The 16431-nt window shown below is 33.0% G+C and overlaps 1 protein-coding gene across 2 annotated transcripts in view; it reads right to left on the bottom strand.

Annotated features, from left to right (window-relative positions):
- LOC148951525 (metastasis-associated protein MTA3-like) overlaps positions 1-16431 on the bottom strand; it is a 156215-nt gene that overhangs the window by 60503 nt on the left and 79281 nt on the right. For both annotated transcript variants that reach the window (XM_089090311.1, XM_089090313.1), the window contains exons 8-9: positions 10706-10894; positions 4692-4825 (exon numbers count right to left, since the gene is read on the bottom strand). In XM_089090311.1, coding sequence (XP_088946437.1) covers positions 4692-4825; positions 10706-10894 — 323 coding nt within the window. The remainder of the gene's footprint in view (positions 1-4691; positions 4826-10705; positions 10895-16431) is intronic.

The following is a 16431-nucleotide window of genomic DNA, read 5'->3' as shown; positions in this document are numbered from 1 at the left end:
ATATTAGCTATCCCCATATGAACAATAATAGAAATGGTTAGAAGTGCATTTGTTCCCGTTGAAGGGATGCTGAGAGGAACTTCAAAATTAGAAGAGAAAAAGCACACAAGTTATATGTTGGGAACCAACGAGATATACAAAATTATCGACAGCTGGTGGGGCTCAGGATCGTGTGAATAAATCATATCAATAATCATGCATGGTATCTTTTGCAATAGTCATGCAAAAGATTCAAGATCTTCTGACAGAAAAAAAATGTCATAATGATAATTATTTATTTACCCACAAGATACGAAAGCTTATAGTGGAGAAAGGAACAAAAGGAAAAAGGAAAAAATTAGACACATCAATAAAAAGAAACACTTAGGTTATTATTAAAGAAAAACATCGGAAAAAAAAATGTCATAATGATAATTATTTATTTACCCAAAAGATACGAAAGATTATAGGGGAGAAAGAAACAAGAAAAAGGAAAAAATTAGACACATCAATAAAAAGAAACACTTAGGTTATTATTAAAGAAAAACATCGAAAAAAAAATGTCATAATAATAATTATTTATTTACCCACAAGATACGAAAGATTATAGTGGAGAAAGGAACAAGAAAAAGGAAAAAATTAGACACATCAATAAAAAGAAACACTTAGATTATTATTAAAGAAAAACATCGGCAATTCGGTATCACTATTATCACAGACTTCTCACAGATTCTCGACGTATCCGACATATCCGAGGCAAAAGTTAAAGATCCAATCGAAGAAAAAGCAGCAAATAAAGACGTTCAACATTTTATAAAATCTCCAAGCGATGAAATAGCTATAGATAAAGATATTGGAGTTTATAAGGACGTTAAAGAAAAGCCTGCTACTGAATCAGCCTCTGTTAAAAAACAACAACAAAGGTTTGGCGTTGTGTTTTTCATAACGACAAAAGACAAGACGAGGCAAAAGTTAAAGGTCCAATCGAAGAAAAAGCAGCAAATAAAGACGTCCAACATTTTATAAAATCTTCAAGCGATGAAATAGCTATAGATAAAGATATTGGAGTTTATAAGAACGTTAAAGAAAATCCTGATACTGCATCAGCCTCTGTTAAAAAAACAACAACAAAGGTTTGGCGTTATGTTTTTCATAACGGCAAAAGACAAGACGAGGCAAAAGTTAAAGATCCAATCGAAGAAAAAGCAGCAAATAAAGACGTCCAACATTTTATAAAATCTCCAAGCGATGAAATAGCTATAAATAAAGATATTGGAGTTTATACGGACGTTAACGAAGAACCTGATACTGCGTCAACCTCTTTTAAAAAAACAACAACAAAGGTTTGGCTTTATGTTTTTCATAACGTCAAAAGACAAGACGAGGCAAAAGTTAAAGATCCAATCGAAGAAAAAGCAGCAAGTAAAGATGTTCAACATTTTATTAAAGCTCCAAGTGATGAACTAGCTATAAATAAAGATATTGGAGTTTATACGGACGTTAACGAAGAATCTGATACTGCATCAGCCTCTTTTAAAAAAACAACAACAAAGGTTTGGCGTTATGTTTTTCATAACGACAAAAGACAAGACGAGGCAAAAGTTAAAGATCCAATCGAAGAAAAAGCAGCAAATAAAGACGTTCAACATTTTATAAAATCTCCAAGCGATGAAATAGCTATAGATAAAGATATTGGAGTTTATAAGGACGTTAAAGAAAAGCCTGCTACTGCATCAGCCTCTGTTAAAAAAACAACAACAAAGGTTTGGCGTTATGTTTTTCATAACGGCAAAAGACAAGACGAGGCAAAAGTTAAAGGTCCAATCGAAGAAAAAGCAGCAAATAAAGACGTTCAACACTTTACAAGAGCTCCTAGCGGTTAGATAGCTATAAATATACATTGGATTTTGTAAGAACGTTAACGAAGAACCTGATACTGCATCAAATCCAGTGTAAAACTGTCAGTAAAGGAATAGCAATAGCTAAGGATGTTGATAATTCTAAAGACGTAATTTTATAGGCAAGTCTGAAGCAGAAGGTGGTAAAACCACATCCAGTACCAAAAGACGTAGAGATTGAGCCAACAGTAACCGAAACACTAAGAGAATAAAGTTGTAATTTTACAAAGACGCTACTTTTCACTTAAACTCCATTGGCTTCAACAAACTTCATGAAATGATTTAGCTAATAAGGGTTGAAATGATATGTCGTTTGAATAAAAAGAATAAATTTTATCCAACAGCCCGGAAATCAAATGTGACATGACATATCCATAAAGCTAAAGCAAAGGGTACGGAAAAAATTGGTGGGAGCTTAATGAAAATGAAGCACAAATAAATATCTGATTAAAAAGTAAACAAAAGTAAGAATCACAACAGCTAAAGCAAAAGACATGGAAAAAACGATAACGAAAATCACATTGAATTGCAAACGAAAATGTTGAACAGCCATCTACGTTTAGAATCTCGAAAAGATGTTTTTGGTATCTACTGTGTGACGTTTTAAGAGATTATATAAGATGCTGCTTGAATCCAAATTGCAAAAGCAAAAGGTATGGAAAAAAATATGAGATAATGATGAACGAAAACGAACAAAAAAAATCTATGGTTGGAAGACAAGCGACAGCGATAATCACATCAAATCATAAACGAAGTCTGAGCTTAGAAAAGAAGCAACAATGAGAATCACAACGAATCCCAGAGAATACAAATCCTATAAAATGTATAACTTTGTGAAGGATTAACAGGAAGAAGGAATTGAGTTACCGTCAAAATTTCTTAATTCACTTGAGATTGCTGATTTGACTTCATGACTTAGAACTAAAAAATAACGCAATGATTATGCCAAATTTCTTTAGATTTAATTTTAAAAAAAGTCATATGAGTGACGTCGTATTTATGAGCACATTTTCAAGAGCGTAAATTACGTCACTTCCGCCCCAGGAGTTTTCGTTTCGTTTTTAGTATCTATGACGCACGCAAAAATACACAAGATGAAAAACTGCTTTGCAAAAAATTACAAATGAATAAGGAAAGTATTATTTTAGCGTCGGTAAAGGATAAAAGGAAGAATTAATTTATTATCTATAGCACGTACAAAATTACACAAAATGACAAATAACTCTCAACAGCGAAAGAAAAAGACATGAAACAGCAACAAATCACATTGAACTGCAAACGATCAAGAGCAAAAATTACATCATTTCCCCCCAAGGAGGGGTCGTATCGTTTTTAGTATCGATGACGCATGCAAAACTAAACAAGATGAAAAACTACTTAACAGAAAATTATAATAGAATAGGGAACGTGTTATTTTAGCGTATGTAAAGGATAGAAAGAGATTTCACAACTTAGAATTTATGACATGTGAAAAATTGCACAAAATGACAAATGACTGAACAGCTAAAGAAAAAGAAATGGAACAAGAAACAGTAATATATATATATATATATATATATATATATATATATATATATATATATATATATATATATATATATATATATATATATATATATATATATATATATATATATATATATATATATATATATATATATATATATATATATATATACATTGAATTACAAAAGAAAATGTGACTTAAAACTAAACAATAACCCGATAATTATGCCATAGCAGTGTTTGAATATTTCAGAAAATTACGATTAAATAAGGAACGTGTTAAACAGGAATGAGGAATTTAATTCAAGACAGAATTTCTTAATTCAACTATAACTGCTGATTTAAAACCGTATTGCTTGAAACTTAAGAATAAAACGATGATTATGCCAATTTTAGGTATTTCAGGGGGCATTATAACGTGATTTTGAATAAATCCGAACGGCTTAATTAAAAGGCATGGAAAAAAGTCTGAGGTAATAATACACGATAATGAAGGCCAAGCGATATATATATATATATATATATATATATATATATATATATATATATATATATATATATATATATATATATATATATATATATATATATATATATATATATATATATATATATATATATATATATATATATATATATATATATATATATATATATATATATATATATATATATATATATATATATATATTTATATAATGAAATTAATTAGCTTTTGGACAGAATGGGGGGAGGGATACAGGATGTATAAAAAATCAATGGATGAATGCTTGAATCCGGTAAAAAAAACATTATTGCTTCTACTCCTCAAAAGGACGGTAAGATTTTCACAAAACTGTTTTTCAAAAGAATATTCCTTAAAACTTGAAAAATATTCTATAATCCCAATGCTTTTCGATATTTGGAAGGATACTGAAATACTAAGGCAATACTGGAATATTTCAATATTAGAATACTAGAACTCTGGGCGTTTTTATTTTTCGTATGACAAAATAGATTGCAAACTTTTGCATAACATACTTTTAATATTTAAATATAAATATTAAAACTACAGTATGATGTAAGATATATATTACTTCATATATCTTAATATACTTAAATATAATTTCAACATACCTTAAAATATTTATGATATACCTTAATATACCCAGAATATTTTTAAATACTCTACGTTATCCAACGAATTAATTCTCCTTTTTCTCTTATAAACAACTTATTAAATTTTATATATGCTTCCAATTACAACTGTTACCCTCTACACTTTAAATTCAAATATATATGAAATAGTTTAGATGCTGGTCGCCTTACCGGGACGAAATTAAGACTTGAATAAGTTTGGATTCTGCTTGGCCTACGTTCCCTTTTTTCTGCTTGACGTAGCGATCAGATGTTTTCCACATATAATAGTACTCCACAATATTTTTCACGGATTTCCAGGGAAGCTAAAAGGAAAAGAAAACAGTAGTATTGTAAAATAGCGACTGTTCTTTGAGATTTGGTCGATTCTTTAGCCACTAAACTGCTATGGCTTTGTTTCTTTAATTGATAAAAGTGTATTTAAAGACCCTGATGAAAATAGGCTGTATTGGAGCTGTTCTGGTGCTGCGGGATGGTTTGGTGTCTCCACTGCGTCATAGGTTCCTTTCTCCGCCCCTATCCCGACAGGGAAATCCTTGCTTACGTGGCCTCAAAGTGGCATTAGGATGAACCTTTCACTAGTTTTTCTAACCAAAACAGTGACTACTAACATCACTGCAGGATGACCTTGAGGAGGGGTAACCCCTGAGGAAATTACAGCCTAGAAAACGACAGAATATTTGCACTGGATTCTAATAGTCGCTTGTTTTCTGACTAGAAAGTGCAGGGTATCAGTCATAGTAGTATATGCCCCTGTAGGACCGACTGACAGACATAGAAATGACTCCGATGAATTTTCCTTACAACTACAGGTAGAAATATGTATGTCCCAGGTGGAAATACGGTGTTTTTATTAAGGTATTTCTACTCCCAGATCGGTAGAAAAAGCAGTGGATGATCCCCTAGCCTAGGCAAATTTGGTGTATGAAAAGAAAACAGCAATGATTACACACTTATGCAATTTTGTAGGTATAACAAGCTAGTAATAACCAATATAGTATTTAGTCATAAAATAGCCCATAAGTTAACAAGACATTCACATGATGGTAACAAAGCTGACCTTATTGATTATGTTATTGTAAATCAAATACTGAATGGATCAATAAAAGATACTATGGTATATAGGAGCGCTGTTATTGATGTTAAAAGTAAAGATCACCATCTAGTATTGTCTAGGGTTAATTTAAGACTGAAATTTAAGAAGTGTAGCAACCTTCCAGGAAGCTATGACGTTGGTGGACTCCAGCATGAGAATTTGAGAGAAACGTAAATACTTCCTAAGACCATGCATATTTGGCCCAGCATATTTTCGAAATTCCTAAACATGTTGTTCTTTTTGAGGAGGCAACTTTAATATCTACTGTAAATGGCCTATCTCAATATTTTAAAGAAGTAATTGAGATAAAAAAAAAAAATTATAAACAGAAATTTGGCTATAAATAGAGACACCGGAGACATTTCAAAGCCCAATTTATAACAATTTAATACTAAAAGACTCAGTTGATATTTGCACCCAATAAAATTTAAGAGAACCTATTAACATATCAAATGAAAACCGAAATTGCAGAAGAGCAAAATGTATTGCTAGGCAAAACATTCTTGCCCAATCTCTTTGGTAAATCCCTTTTTTCATTGGTTCCGGCTTGGTCTTTCATTCAGTGTCTGTTCGGATCTTGTGCAGTAGACTCCAAAAGGTTAGATTTTTTTTTTTTTTTTTTTTTTTTTTGTAGCACTGAGGACGACTTGTCGAAATATTTGCTTGTTTTTCGTTTTCATATTTTACCACTGGCTGGCAAAATCCTCGTTTTCTCACCTTTTTTGGTTTTATTTTTCGTTTATTGCTTCCTTTCCTCTCTTAGCTTCATACCTTCGAGAGAAACTTTTCGGAAACAATTGAATACTGATCTGGGGAGTTTAAAATTTGACAATGTAGAAGATGGATAGACTCATTTTAGGAAAATAGTTTGTGAAGTCGCTGATGGTATCTTAAGGAAGAAAGTTAGGAACGTGGCTAGGAATATTAGTGTAAATGCTGTATGTTTAAGAGACAAAAGGAATGGCTTGTACAAGAATTATCTGAGTGATAGATCATATGAAAATAAGAAGAAGAGAAAAAAAGGGGAGAAAGCATTAAAATATGAACTAAGGAGGTGTGAAATGGAGGCCATGGATAAAACTGACTGGGATCTGGAAGATGTAGCTAGACGGTATAATAGTGTACGGGGATTTTAATAAATTGAGAGGGAAAAGTCAATCTGGACTTGTCCCAGTTAAAGATAAGAATAAGGTCACAATTAGCGAAGGAAGAGTTAAGAGAGATGGGTAGAAAATCTTGAGAATGTGCTACACCGTGATAGAATTACAGGGAAATATATAGAAAAGAATGAAAAAGTTTGTAAACTTTGATGCGAAGGAAAATTTATTTTGTGAGGAAGAATTAGTGACACTACATAAAGGATTAGAAAACAATAAGGCAAAAGATAATAAGAGTTTGGTAAATGGGTTTCTTAAATATGGTGGTTATGTATGAGGTTAGAAATAAGTTACTGAAGATTATAAATACGATTTTTGAAAAAGGGAAAGTATCTAGCGAGTTTAGGAAAACTTTAATTAAACCTGTTTATAAGAAAGGTGATATGAGTGAGCCAAGGGAATAGCGAAGGCACGGGGTGTTTTTTCACAGTTAGAAAAAGTTTGGAAGAATAGGGGGATAAGTCTGCGAACCAAGATTAGAATATTGGAAGCTGGAGTAATGACAGCAGTCAAGTATGTTTCTGAAGTGTGGGCACTCCGGAAAAATGGAGGACATTTGCTTGATATTTTCCAGAGAAATTGCCAACGGATTGTTTTGTGACCTGACTGACTGACCGTATCTCAAACAGTAGGTTGTATCACAAGTGTGGTTTGATCCCGACTTCCAGGGCTATAATGAAAGAAAGGCTATGATGGCTAGGGTATGTTCTGCGAATGAAGGATGCCAGATTACAAAGGATTTTCCTTGTCGGCCAACCGTCTAGGGACAAACGAAAACCAGGTCGTCTCCCGTTGGGGTGGGAAGATGTCGTAAGGAAAGATTTAAGGGAAATGGGAACTTCCTGGGAGGGTGTAAGAGGAAGGCTTTGAATAGGTTGTGATGGACGAGGAGCGTGCATAGCTGGGTTGGCCGCAGGTGGCTTGGTGCTGCAGTGAGTTGTTAGTAGTATTAGAAGTATTTAAATCTACAAGTACAATTTAGCTTCAGTTCTCAATTATTTTTTTTATGTACTGAAGGTATTTTGATTTTTTATTACGCTAGAAAAGAAAGACATTTTATTATCTATCATCTAAGTATTTTACAGTTCGTGGAAATAAAAGCTATTTCTCTTTCTTCGGTGATTGGCTAGGATCATTAAAACTGGTATTGAAGAAGCAAGAAAATCTGCAAGAAAATTAAGGTCTTAGTAGTTTATAACAAATCAAGAGAAGGAAAATGACAAAGAAAAGCTATATAAAGACAAAAAAAATACTATAGGACAAAACCAAAAGATCTACTTAAATACAAAAATATCGACTCTACAATTATATAAAATAAAAGTTGTCATAAAATACTGACAGAGTAACCTCATCCATTTCTAACCTAATTTCATTGATTAATTTCTAGTTTAAAAGACTGAAAGAAAAAGCCAAAATAAAGTGTTTTTTTTTCTTCGTAAGGAAATTTTCTTCACAAGACACGTAAAATGTTCAACGTCAACTTTATGTTACAGTACAAGGAGATCGAGCTTCAATCAGTGAAGATAATTTTATACATAAAAACGTTTACCAGAGTATTCCCCACCGCAAATAATTTCCCCGCCCCCTCCCGGAAAATATTATCCTACGCGGAAAATTCATCACCAAAAATCCCCTCCGGACAAGTCCCTCCTGGAAAATTACTCCCCACACATAAATTGAGCAACCAAAAGGAATGTAAGATAAATAAAAGCAACGAAGGAAAGAAAAGAAAAAGGTAAAGAAATTAATTTGCTTGCTTATTTGAAATACCAGCGGACCAAACTTCAATAATGTACAATTAAAAATAATGTATCAAACCCGAAAAAAAAACCATCATTCTTGGTAAAAAAATACGACATTTTTAATTTTTCTAAGTTGAAGTTTTTAACCTGTGTTTTGAGGTCCTCAGTGTTCATAGAGTAATTCTCATCAAGATCAAATCCTCTTTTGATGATAATTAACCTGTTTTCCTAACCTTATACATGTTTCTTACGTTACTAACTTTTAATGGGTAAATTTTGATCTAATGATTTCTGTACATTAAGAATTAGTGTAAAAGTAGATACTAAGTATTGTAATAAAAAGGCTATTTTTTGGATTTATGATCGAAGTTATAAGCTATGATAAAGTTATGGTTGAAGATATAAGTTAACTTGGCTTAGAGCTTTTTACCAGAGGCTCTTTTAAATGTAAAGAGGGCTGTTACCCCTCTGTTTAAGCTGAACTTTAACCTTCACACAATAGTGTTTTAAGAAATTGTCATTATCATGTGATTCCTTATGCGATGGAGCTAAATCAGAAAATGTTAAAAAGACCACTTTCAGGTGAAAGTAAAGAGCGACATTAGAGCTTAAAAGCACCAGAAATGATCCTGCGTACGAGAAGGGTACAAGCCCAATTTACATTCTGAACTTCTGAACACTTCCTATTTCATCCATATTTGATTGGGCCCTATGCTGATGCTAGCCACTTCTGTTACGCGGATAACATTCTTCTAATATAAGATGAAACTCTCCAAACTGCTTTTTATTCCGTTTGTTCAGGTCTAAATGAGATCGGCCTCCAAGTCGCCTCTTCGCAAACTGAGTTTCTTGTTTACAGTTCCTCTGAGCAAGTTCCGGTAACTATCCACGTTGGCCCAAAAACTATTTCCGCATCGTCTTCGCTGAAATATTCAGGTCTACCATTGGACTGAACTGTTTTGACCACTAAATACTTGATATGTCAACACTGAAAGAAAAGCTTTGAAAACTTTACTGGCTGCTTGCTCGAGTTAAAGGTCAGTTTCCCAAGATAATCTTAGGCAGAGTTTACAATACTTTTTTGGTCCCGAATGTCTTCTTTTTGTGGAGTTTCTTCGAGAAATCTGAACGGAAGGTAATTTGATCTATACTCTTCTGATTTTGCAAATATCTTCTCCAGTTGCTATTTTGGACTCGTGACCACTTCATTTTCAATAGTATGGCATACTTGATGTTTCTTCAAACATAGACCAGCTTGAAGACAGATTTCATAAGCGTCGCAAAGGTATTACCGAGTTTCCACTTAAATTGTGTAGTTTAAGCGTGTTGGTTACGTAGCTGGAATATAATTTTTCTTGTGAGTTTTTTAAACTATTTTCATTTTCTTCTTTATACTCCTCTAAGTGCATTCATGTTTTGTACAGAAAGTTTAAATAAATCATAACTATAACTTTTAAAAAACTTCTAATACTATAGAGTCAGCGACTCAACAATCTCATCTGAGAGATATGAATACAACAAAAATGCAGGAAATCATCCTGCCCTCTCAACGTATGATTCGGATCGCATATTGACTTGTCTAGCTCTACGTTTTTAGTTTTTATACAGTTTTATCCATACAGTTTTATACAAATACTAGATATTGAAATATTCAATAAACACAAAATTATGAACAATGCCGAAAAAATTTAATTTGGGGCTCCTAAAATTAGTTTTCTGGAAATCTAGAATTACTTATCATTTTCAAAAAATCCAGAAGAGATCTTAATTCTCTTCTATGGTTTCCAAAGAGAAATTTTTATGGTCTATACAAGCCTGACAATAAATGATCGCCAAGAAGCTAATTTTCAGTGGTAGGACAGTTTTATTCCATTCCTTGTATGTACTCTTTAGGGAACTGAAACAAAATATTTGATTTTTTCTGGAGAATATCCCAAATATTTTTTGAAAATTATGTCACCAAGCCTCCCTCAGCAGTTCACAGTCACCTACCGTAAGAAAAAACATTTAAACTTCCATGTCTTATCGTTCCTGATTATAGGACCCTTCATTACTTAAATATAAAGGGGGAAAATAAATGCAGTACTGCTACTTTGTTGAACAATTAACGACAATTATATAAATATCAGAAAAAACTTAAACAAAGAAAGTAAAAAAAGAAAAGAAAAAACAAACAAAAAAATATATTACAAAGTCTTGTCGTATTTCAAAGAAATCTTTGCCGTGTTTTAACATCCCTTCTTCAAAGAGAGCTGCTTCAACTGAACACCATCCCTCAAACTCATCTCGGCAAAGCACTGGTTCACAAGAGGGCACCAATGCTCCCCAAGCAGCACTCATGTCATATTTGTTCTTGTGCAATATATTCAAGGCATTTTGCTGAAATTTATTAGTAGCATTATTTTTGATAAAACAACAATAAACTTAATGCTTCAAACCATCCAGTTTTTTTTTGTCTAAAGTATTGACAAATTGACAGAGAGTCTATTAGGCTGTCTATTAGAGAGTCTATTAGAGAGTCTATTGACAGAGAGTCTATATGGATCTTATATCAATAAGATCCATTAAAAATTAACAAAATACTGAGCAAAGAAGAAACCAGAACTGCTGTATTAAACTACAAAAAAAAACTGTGTAATATTACTTACAAAACAAAATAGTTAAATAATACACGGTTTAAACTATTATGCACTTTTTATAAGCTTACAAATATTGGCATTGACTCTTCTATTCGTCAACTTCAAAGTACCTAGAAATTCAAATTCAACATCCAAATGCCGTTTTTGCAAGAGAAAGGCACCGACAGACATGCAGCATTATTGTTCCCTTTACCCAATTCTCCACCTCCCCCATTATAAATATAGTAACAATTATGATTGTGTCTGAAGCTAACCCACCCCCCTTCAAAACTTTAAAACTAAACAAAGAAGGGGGACATTCGACTGGATTCAGAACCAAATGAAAATATTTTAATATAAGGAATAAGCTTTAAATTTTTATACATATACGTACTCGTCATAACTTTCAGTATTTTCCTCCCCTTAATGATAGCACTATCATCTTAATGGCTGCAAGATTTTCTCCTGTTTCTATCACTAGTCGTGAAGCTGCCAAAGCCTCTAAAATTTGAAGGAAAATAGTGTGAATCCCCGCTGTAGATTGTTAACTCTAACCAATACCTTCCCTGAGAAAATATTCTTTTTCCTTGTAGATCACCTTAATCCTACCACTACCACTGGAGGTTATCCATCAATTTAGAAGACAGGCTTCATTGATTTTCTCTGACCTCAACTTTCACCTAGGTCTGTGGATAACCTTCATCAGACTGGTGTCCAAATTTCTTTTAGAACAACAACAACTACAGAAACACAACAATTGCCGAGTATATAACAATAGAGAGTCTATTAGAGTCAATAACATCCATTAAAAATTAACAAAATACTGAACAAAAGAAGAAAACAAAACTGCTGTATTAAACTACAAAAGTAACTGTACCAAAAGTACAAAAGTAATAATACCACTTACAAAACAAAATAGTTAAATATTACTAAACATACACATGGTTTAAACAATTATGCACTTTTGATAAGCTTACAAATATTGGCATTAACTCTTCAATTCGTCGACTTCAAAGTACATAGAAATTCAAATTCAATATCCAGATGTCGTTTTTGCAAGAGAGAGGCACTGACAGACATGCTGGATTATTGTTCCCTTTACCCAATTCTCCCGCTCCCCTATTATAAATATAGCGACAATTATGCTTGTGTGTGAAGCTAACCCACCCCCCTTCAAAACTTAAAACTATAAAAAAGGGCGAAAATTTGACTGGATTGAGAAGAATGAAAATATTTAGGAATAAGCTTTAAATTTTTATACATGTACGTACTCGCCATAACTTTCAGAGTCTCTTCCTCCCCTTAATGATAGCACTATCCTCTTAATGGCTGCAAGATTTTCTCCTGTTTCTATCGCTAGTTGTGAAGCTGCCAAAGCCTCTAAAATTTGAAGGAAAATAGTGTGACTCCCCGCTGTAGATTGTTAACACTAATCAATACCTTCCCTAAGAAAATATTCTTTCTTCTTGTAGATCACCTTAATCCTCCCACTGCCACTGGAGGTTATCCTCGAATTTAGAAGACAGGCTTCATTAATTTTCTCTGACCTCAACTTTCACCTACGTCTGTGGATAACCTTCATCAGATTGGTGTCGGTTTTTCTTTTTTAGAAAAAACAACAACGACAACAAAAACACAACAAGAGCTCAAGACATCCGAGACTGGACGCGTCAGATTTACTCACGCTGTCAGCTGAGTTGTGTTCGGGAATAAACGGGAGCAACAAAACAAATTGAAATTTTAATCTTTCTTCTACTTTCATTCAGCTGTATTATCCTTTATTTTCTCCTTTTAAGTGTGTATTGGCTTTAGATTTGAACATGTCCTTCTTCCTGAACATGTTCGGAAATAAGGAAGAGCATGTTCTTCTTTCTAAGTTTAATAACTTATTTTTCTTACTTAGGCTAAGTTACTTATGCAGCCTTTAATTATTTATAAAAGCAAAAGATTTATAAAATGAATTTCGAGATTGAACTTCTATGTTTTAAGTTGTGTTAAGATTGGTTGGTTCCGCTTACAAGATTACAAACAATCATCTCCGTTTAATTTGATATGGCACACCTGAGGCTGCTTTGACGGGGCGGTACTCCCCCCCCCAATGACACGCACAAAATAAAACAAGATGAAATAGATTGAGACAGCCCACTAGCACTGATAAGGGGAGATCGAACTACCGTCAGTTACTTTTCCCCGACAACATTTCATAGCGCTGCAGAGATTTGGGAACGGCTTAAGCAATGGCAATAGAAAGTTCTACTACCCCTATTAAACCCCTAAAGTAATAAATAAGCAATAGGCCCAGCCTCGCATGCTCTTTTTCACCTCCAACACAACCGTAACTTCCTTTAGTATAAAATAGAAATTTTAAAATAGTTGATTCATTTATAATAACTGAAAGTTCCAAAAAATGAGCCTCAAAAGAGAAGGGATATTATTAACGCAGCCCGAAAATATTCAAGGACAATTAATCCATTCTCCGCCTATCTATGTTAGTAGAAAATGTGGGCATGTCACACTTTATTAAAACCAAAGTCTTACAAAAAATATAAATACGTATGATCAGAAGTTCAAATTGAGCTGTTCACCTCTCAGTCCCCCCCCCCCCAAGTCTTCAACACCATACGTACCCCCGAATGCTCCCAAATACCCCCAATTGACACGGGGTCAAATCCCAATTTTGTCCTAAGTAGTTGAAAGGCTCAGTAAATATGCCTCCGGGGATGACAAGTTAAGTCTAGGCAAAGGCCCTAAATAATACCTATTTCCCTTTTCCTCACAGTACATTTTATTAAAAGAAGCTAGGGATGTCGCTTCTCGTTGAGTCGGAATTATTACAGATTTTTCATCGTTTACTCTTAACAACAATCCTGAGCATCCCAGCCTAAGTTTCACTTGACTTTATTTACTATCAATTACTTTATTTACTTTACTTTAATTTACTTTATTTACAATATAAACTCTAAACACCATATGAACACAACCTTTACAACATGCACACAATATGCACACTTTTGTGGTGATGTTTTCTAATTAAGTCAATTTGGAATTTAGTAAAAATATTAAGACGCAAACACAAAAGTTAAGTAATACCACTTTTTATTAAGATAAGGAACATATCCTGGCAAGTTTATGCTTAACGGGAAATTGAGAAATTACCACGTCCTAGCTATGTGCGTAGGTTGGGTCCCGGAAGGTGTGGTTGATAAAATGTTTAAAAGATATATTTTTTTGGGAAGGGGGAGACTGGCACAAATTTTATGCCGGACTGACCTCTGGTTCGTTGATTTAGAAATACCTTGGAATATTGTCGGATTATTGTAAGTGTCTAAGTATTTTATTGTATTATATCTTATTGTAAATTTCTGATACTTTTTGTCTCCCTGGAACCACCAGTCCCAGCGGAGAATATATATATATATATATATATATATATATATATATATATATATATATATATATATATATATATATATATATATATATATATATATATATATATATATTACTCCGCTGGGACTGGTATATATATATATATATATTATTATTATTATGCCTCGTACTAGTATATGTTAACCGAATAAAAGTATTGGATTATAGCCAACCTCTCTACAATCTACATTTAGTCTCTCGAATATACCCAGATGGTACGCCTCATTATTCAGGTCATAGCCTAAGACACGCTGCCTTAGGCTATGTATATATATATATATATATATATATATATATATATATATATATATATATATATATATATATATATATATATATATATATTATTATACCTCGTACTAGTATATATTAACCAAATAGAAGTATTGGATTATAGCCAAACTCTCTACAATCTACATTTAGTCTCTCGAATATACCAAGATGGTACGCCTCATTAGTCAGGTCATAGCCTAAGGCACGCTGCCAACGTTTAATTACCTTAGAGCCATAGTTTATCTCCCCTATAAAGGGAGAATAAAGGCATCTACCACAACTACCATAAAATCACCTTACCACACTTTATGCACAATATGCAAACTTTACAATAAGTCCACAACCACCCAAGAAACTAAAAAGATTTGGTGGCCAAAAAGTTATAACCCTCAAAAAATTTGTTTTTCTGTCGTCCATGGGCTTCCCTTGGCTACGGACTATGTTCTTAAACAATGCTTTGACCGAAGCAGCACAAATGTAAGAACAAATTTCTGCTGTTTAATTACAGGGGATCTGCTCTGGACCGAAGGAGCCTCAAATCACAAGTAATAATTTTAGAAGGGCGCATGTACAAGAAGTATATTCTTGATGAAGGGTCACGTCGAAAATTAGAAACCATGTACACTAGCCCAGTAAGATGTAAGTGTGCAGCAAATTTTACCAAAAAAAGCAAAAGAGCTAAAAGAAAAATTTTGTCAAATCAGCTTGGAATTTACAGTGGGTTTACCCTTGTTCAACGGGACCTCAAAACACAAAAAAAGTATCAGATTTAAAAATTTCAAGTTAATGAAATGACCCCATAAGTTTGAAATTGACCCTTTTTCTTAAATCCGTGAGTCTTTCTTATTTAAGCTCAGTCAGTGAACAGCAATTTCACGGTTATTTTATTGATTTTTATTGGAAATCGAATTCTGTCTTTATTCTTTTGACTTGTTGCAGAGAAATATTTGGGCGTGTATTCAAGTCAGATGATAATATGCATTTAAAGGTAAAAATAGATTCAATTTTTTTTTCCAAAAACGAGTCAAGAAAACCCGAATTTATTTATTGTTGAAAAATTTGAAACATTAATTCTACTTGTTATTCTGTTTAGAACTAGTCATAGAAATAATATTGAATTGAATTTATTTGTAACTCGTTGTAAACACAACAACAAACGGAGTATATGAGAAAAAAAAGAAAAGGAAAAGACGGAAAATGACAAATAAAACAAAATTAAAATTCAAAATACAAGCACATAAGCACAATAACTAACCAAATAATTACACAGTACACATAAAAAAAACACAATAATTATAAAAAAGTCGGCCACATTTTTGCGTTGAGCCAGTCCATCGATCAGTTCAAGCTTCCCTTTTCCGAGAAGCACAACAATTTTTTCGGCCTTTTTTCGGCAACAATTTTTATTTTCGGCCACCTTTTTGCATTGAGCCAGTCGATTGATCAGTTCAAGCTTCCCTTTTCCGAGAAGCACAACAATTCTATAGTGACATATTTTCGGCCACCTTTTTGCATTGAGTCAGTCGATTGATCAGTTCAAGCTTCCTTTTTCCAGGAAGCACATCTTCCAGATAAATTAGTCCAATGCTTAGTTAG

Source organism: Artemia sp. Qi Xiang Cuo, chromosome 6 (assembly GCF_049724085.1).
Source record: "Artemia sp. Qi Xiang Cuo chromosome 6, ASM4972408v1, whole genome shotgun sequence".
Lineage (NCBI taxonomy): Eukaryota > Metazoa > Arthropoda > Branchiopoda > Anostraca > Artemiidae > Artemia > Artemia sp. Qi Xiang Cuo.
The sequence above is the reverse complement of the archived record's forward strand: the minus strand, read 5'-3'. Positions and strand labels throughout refer to the sequence as shown.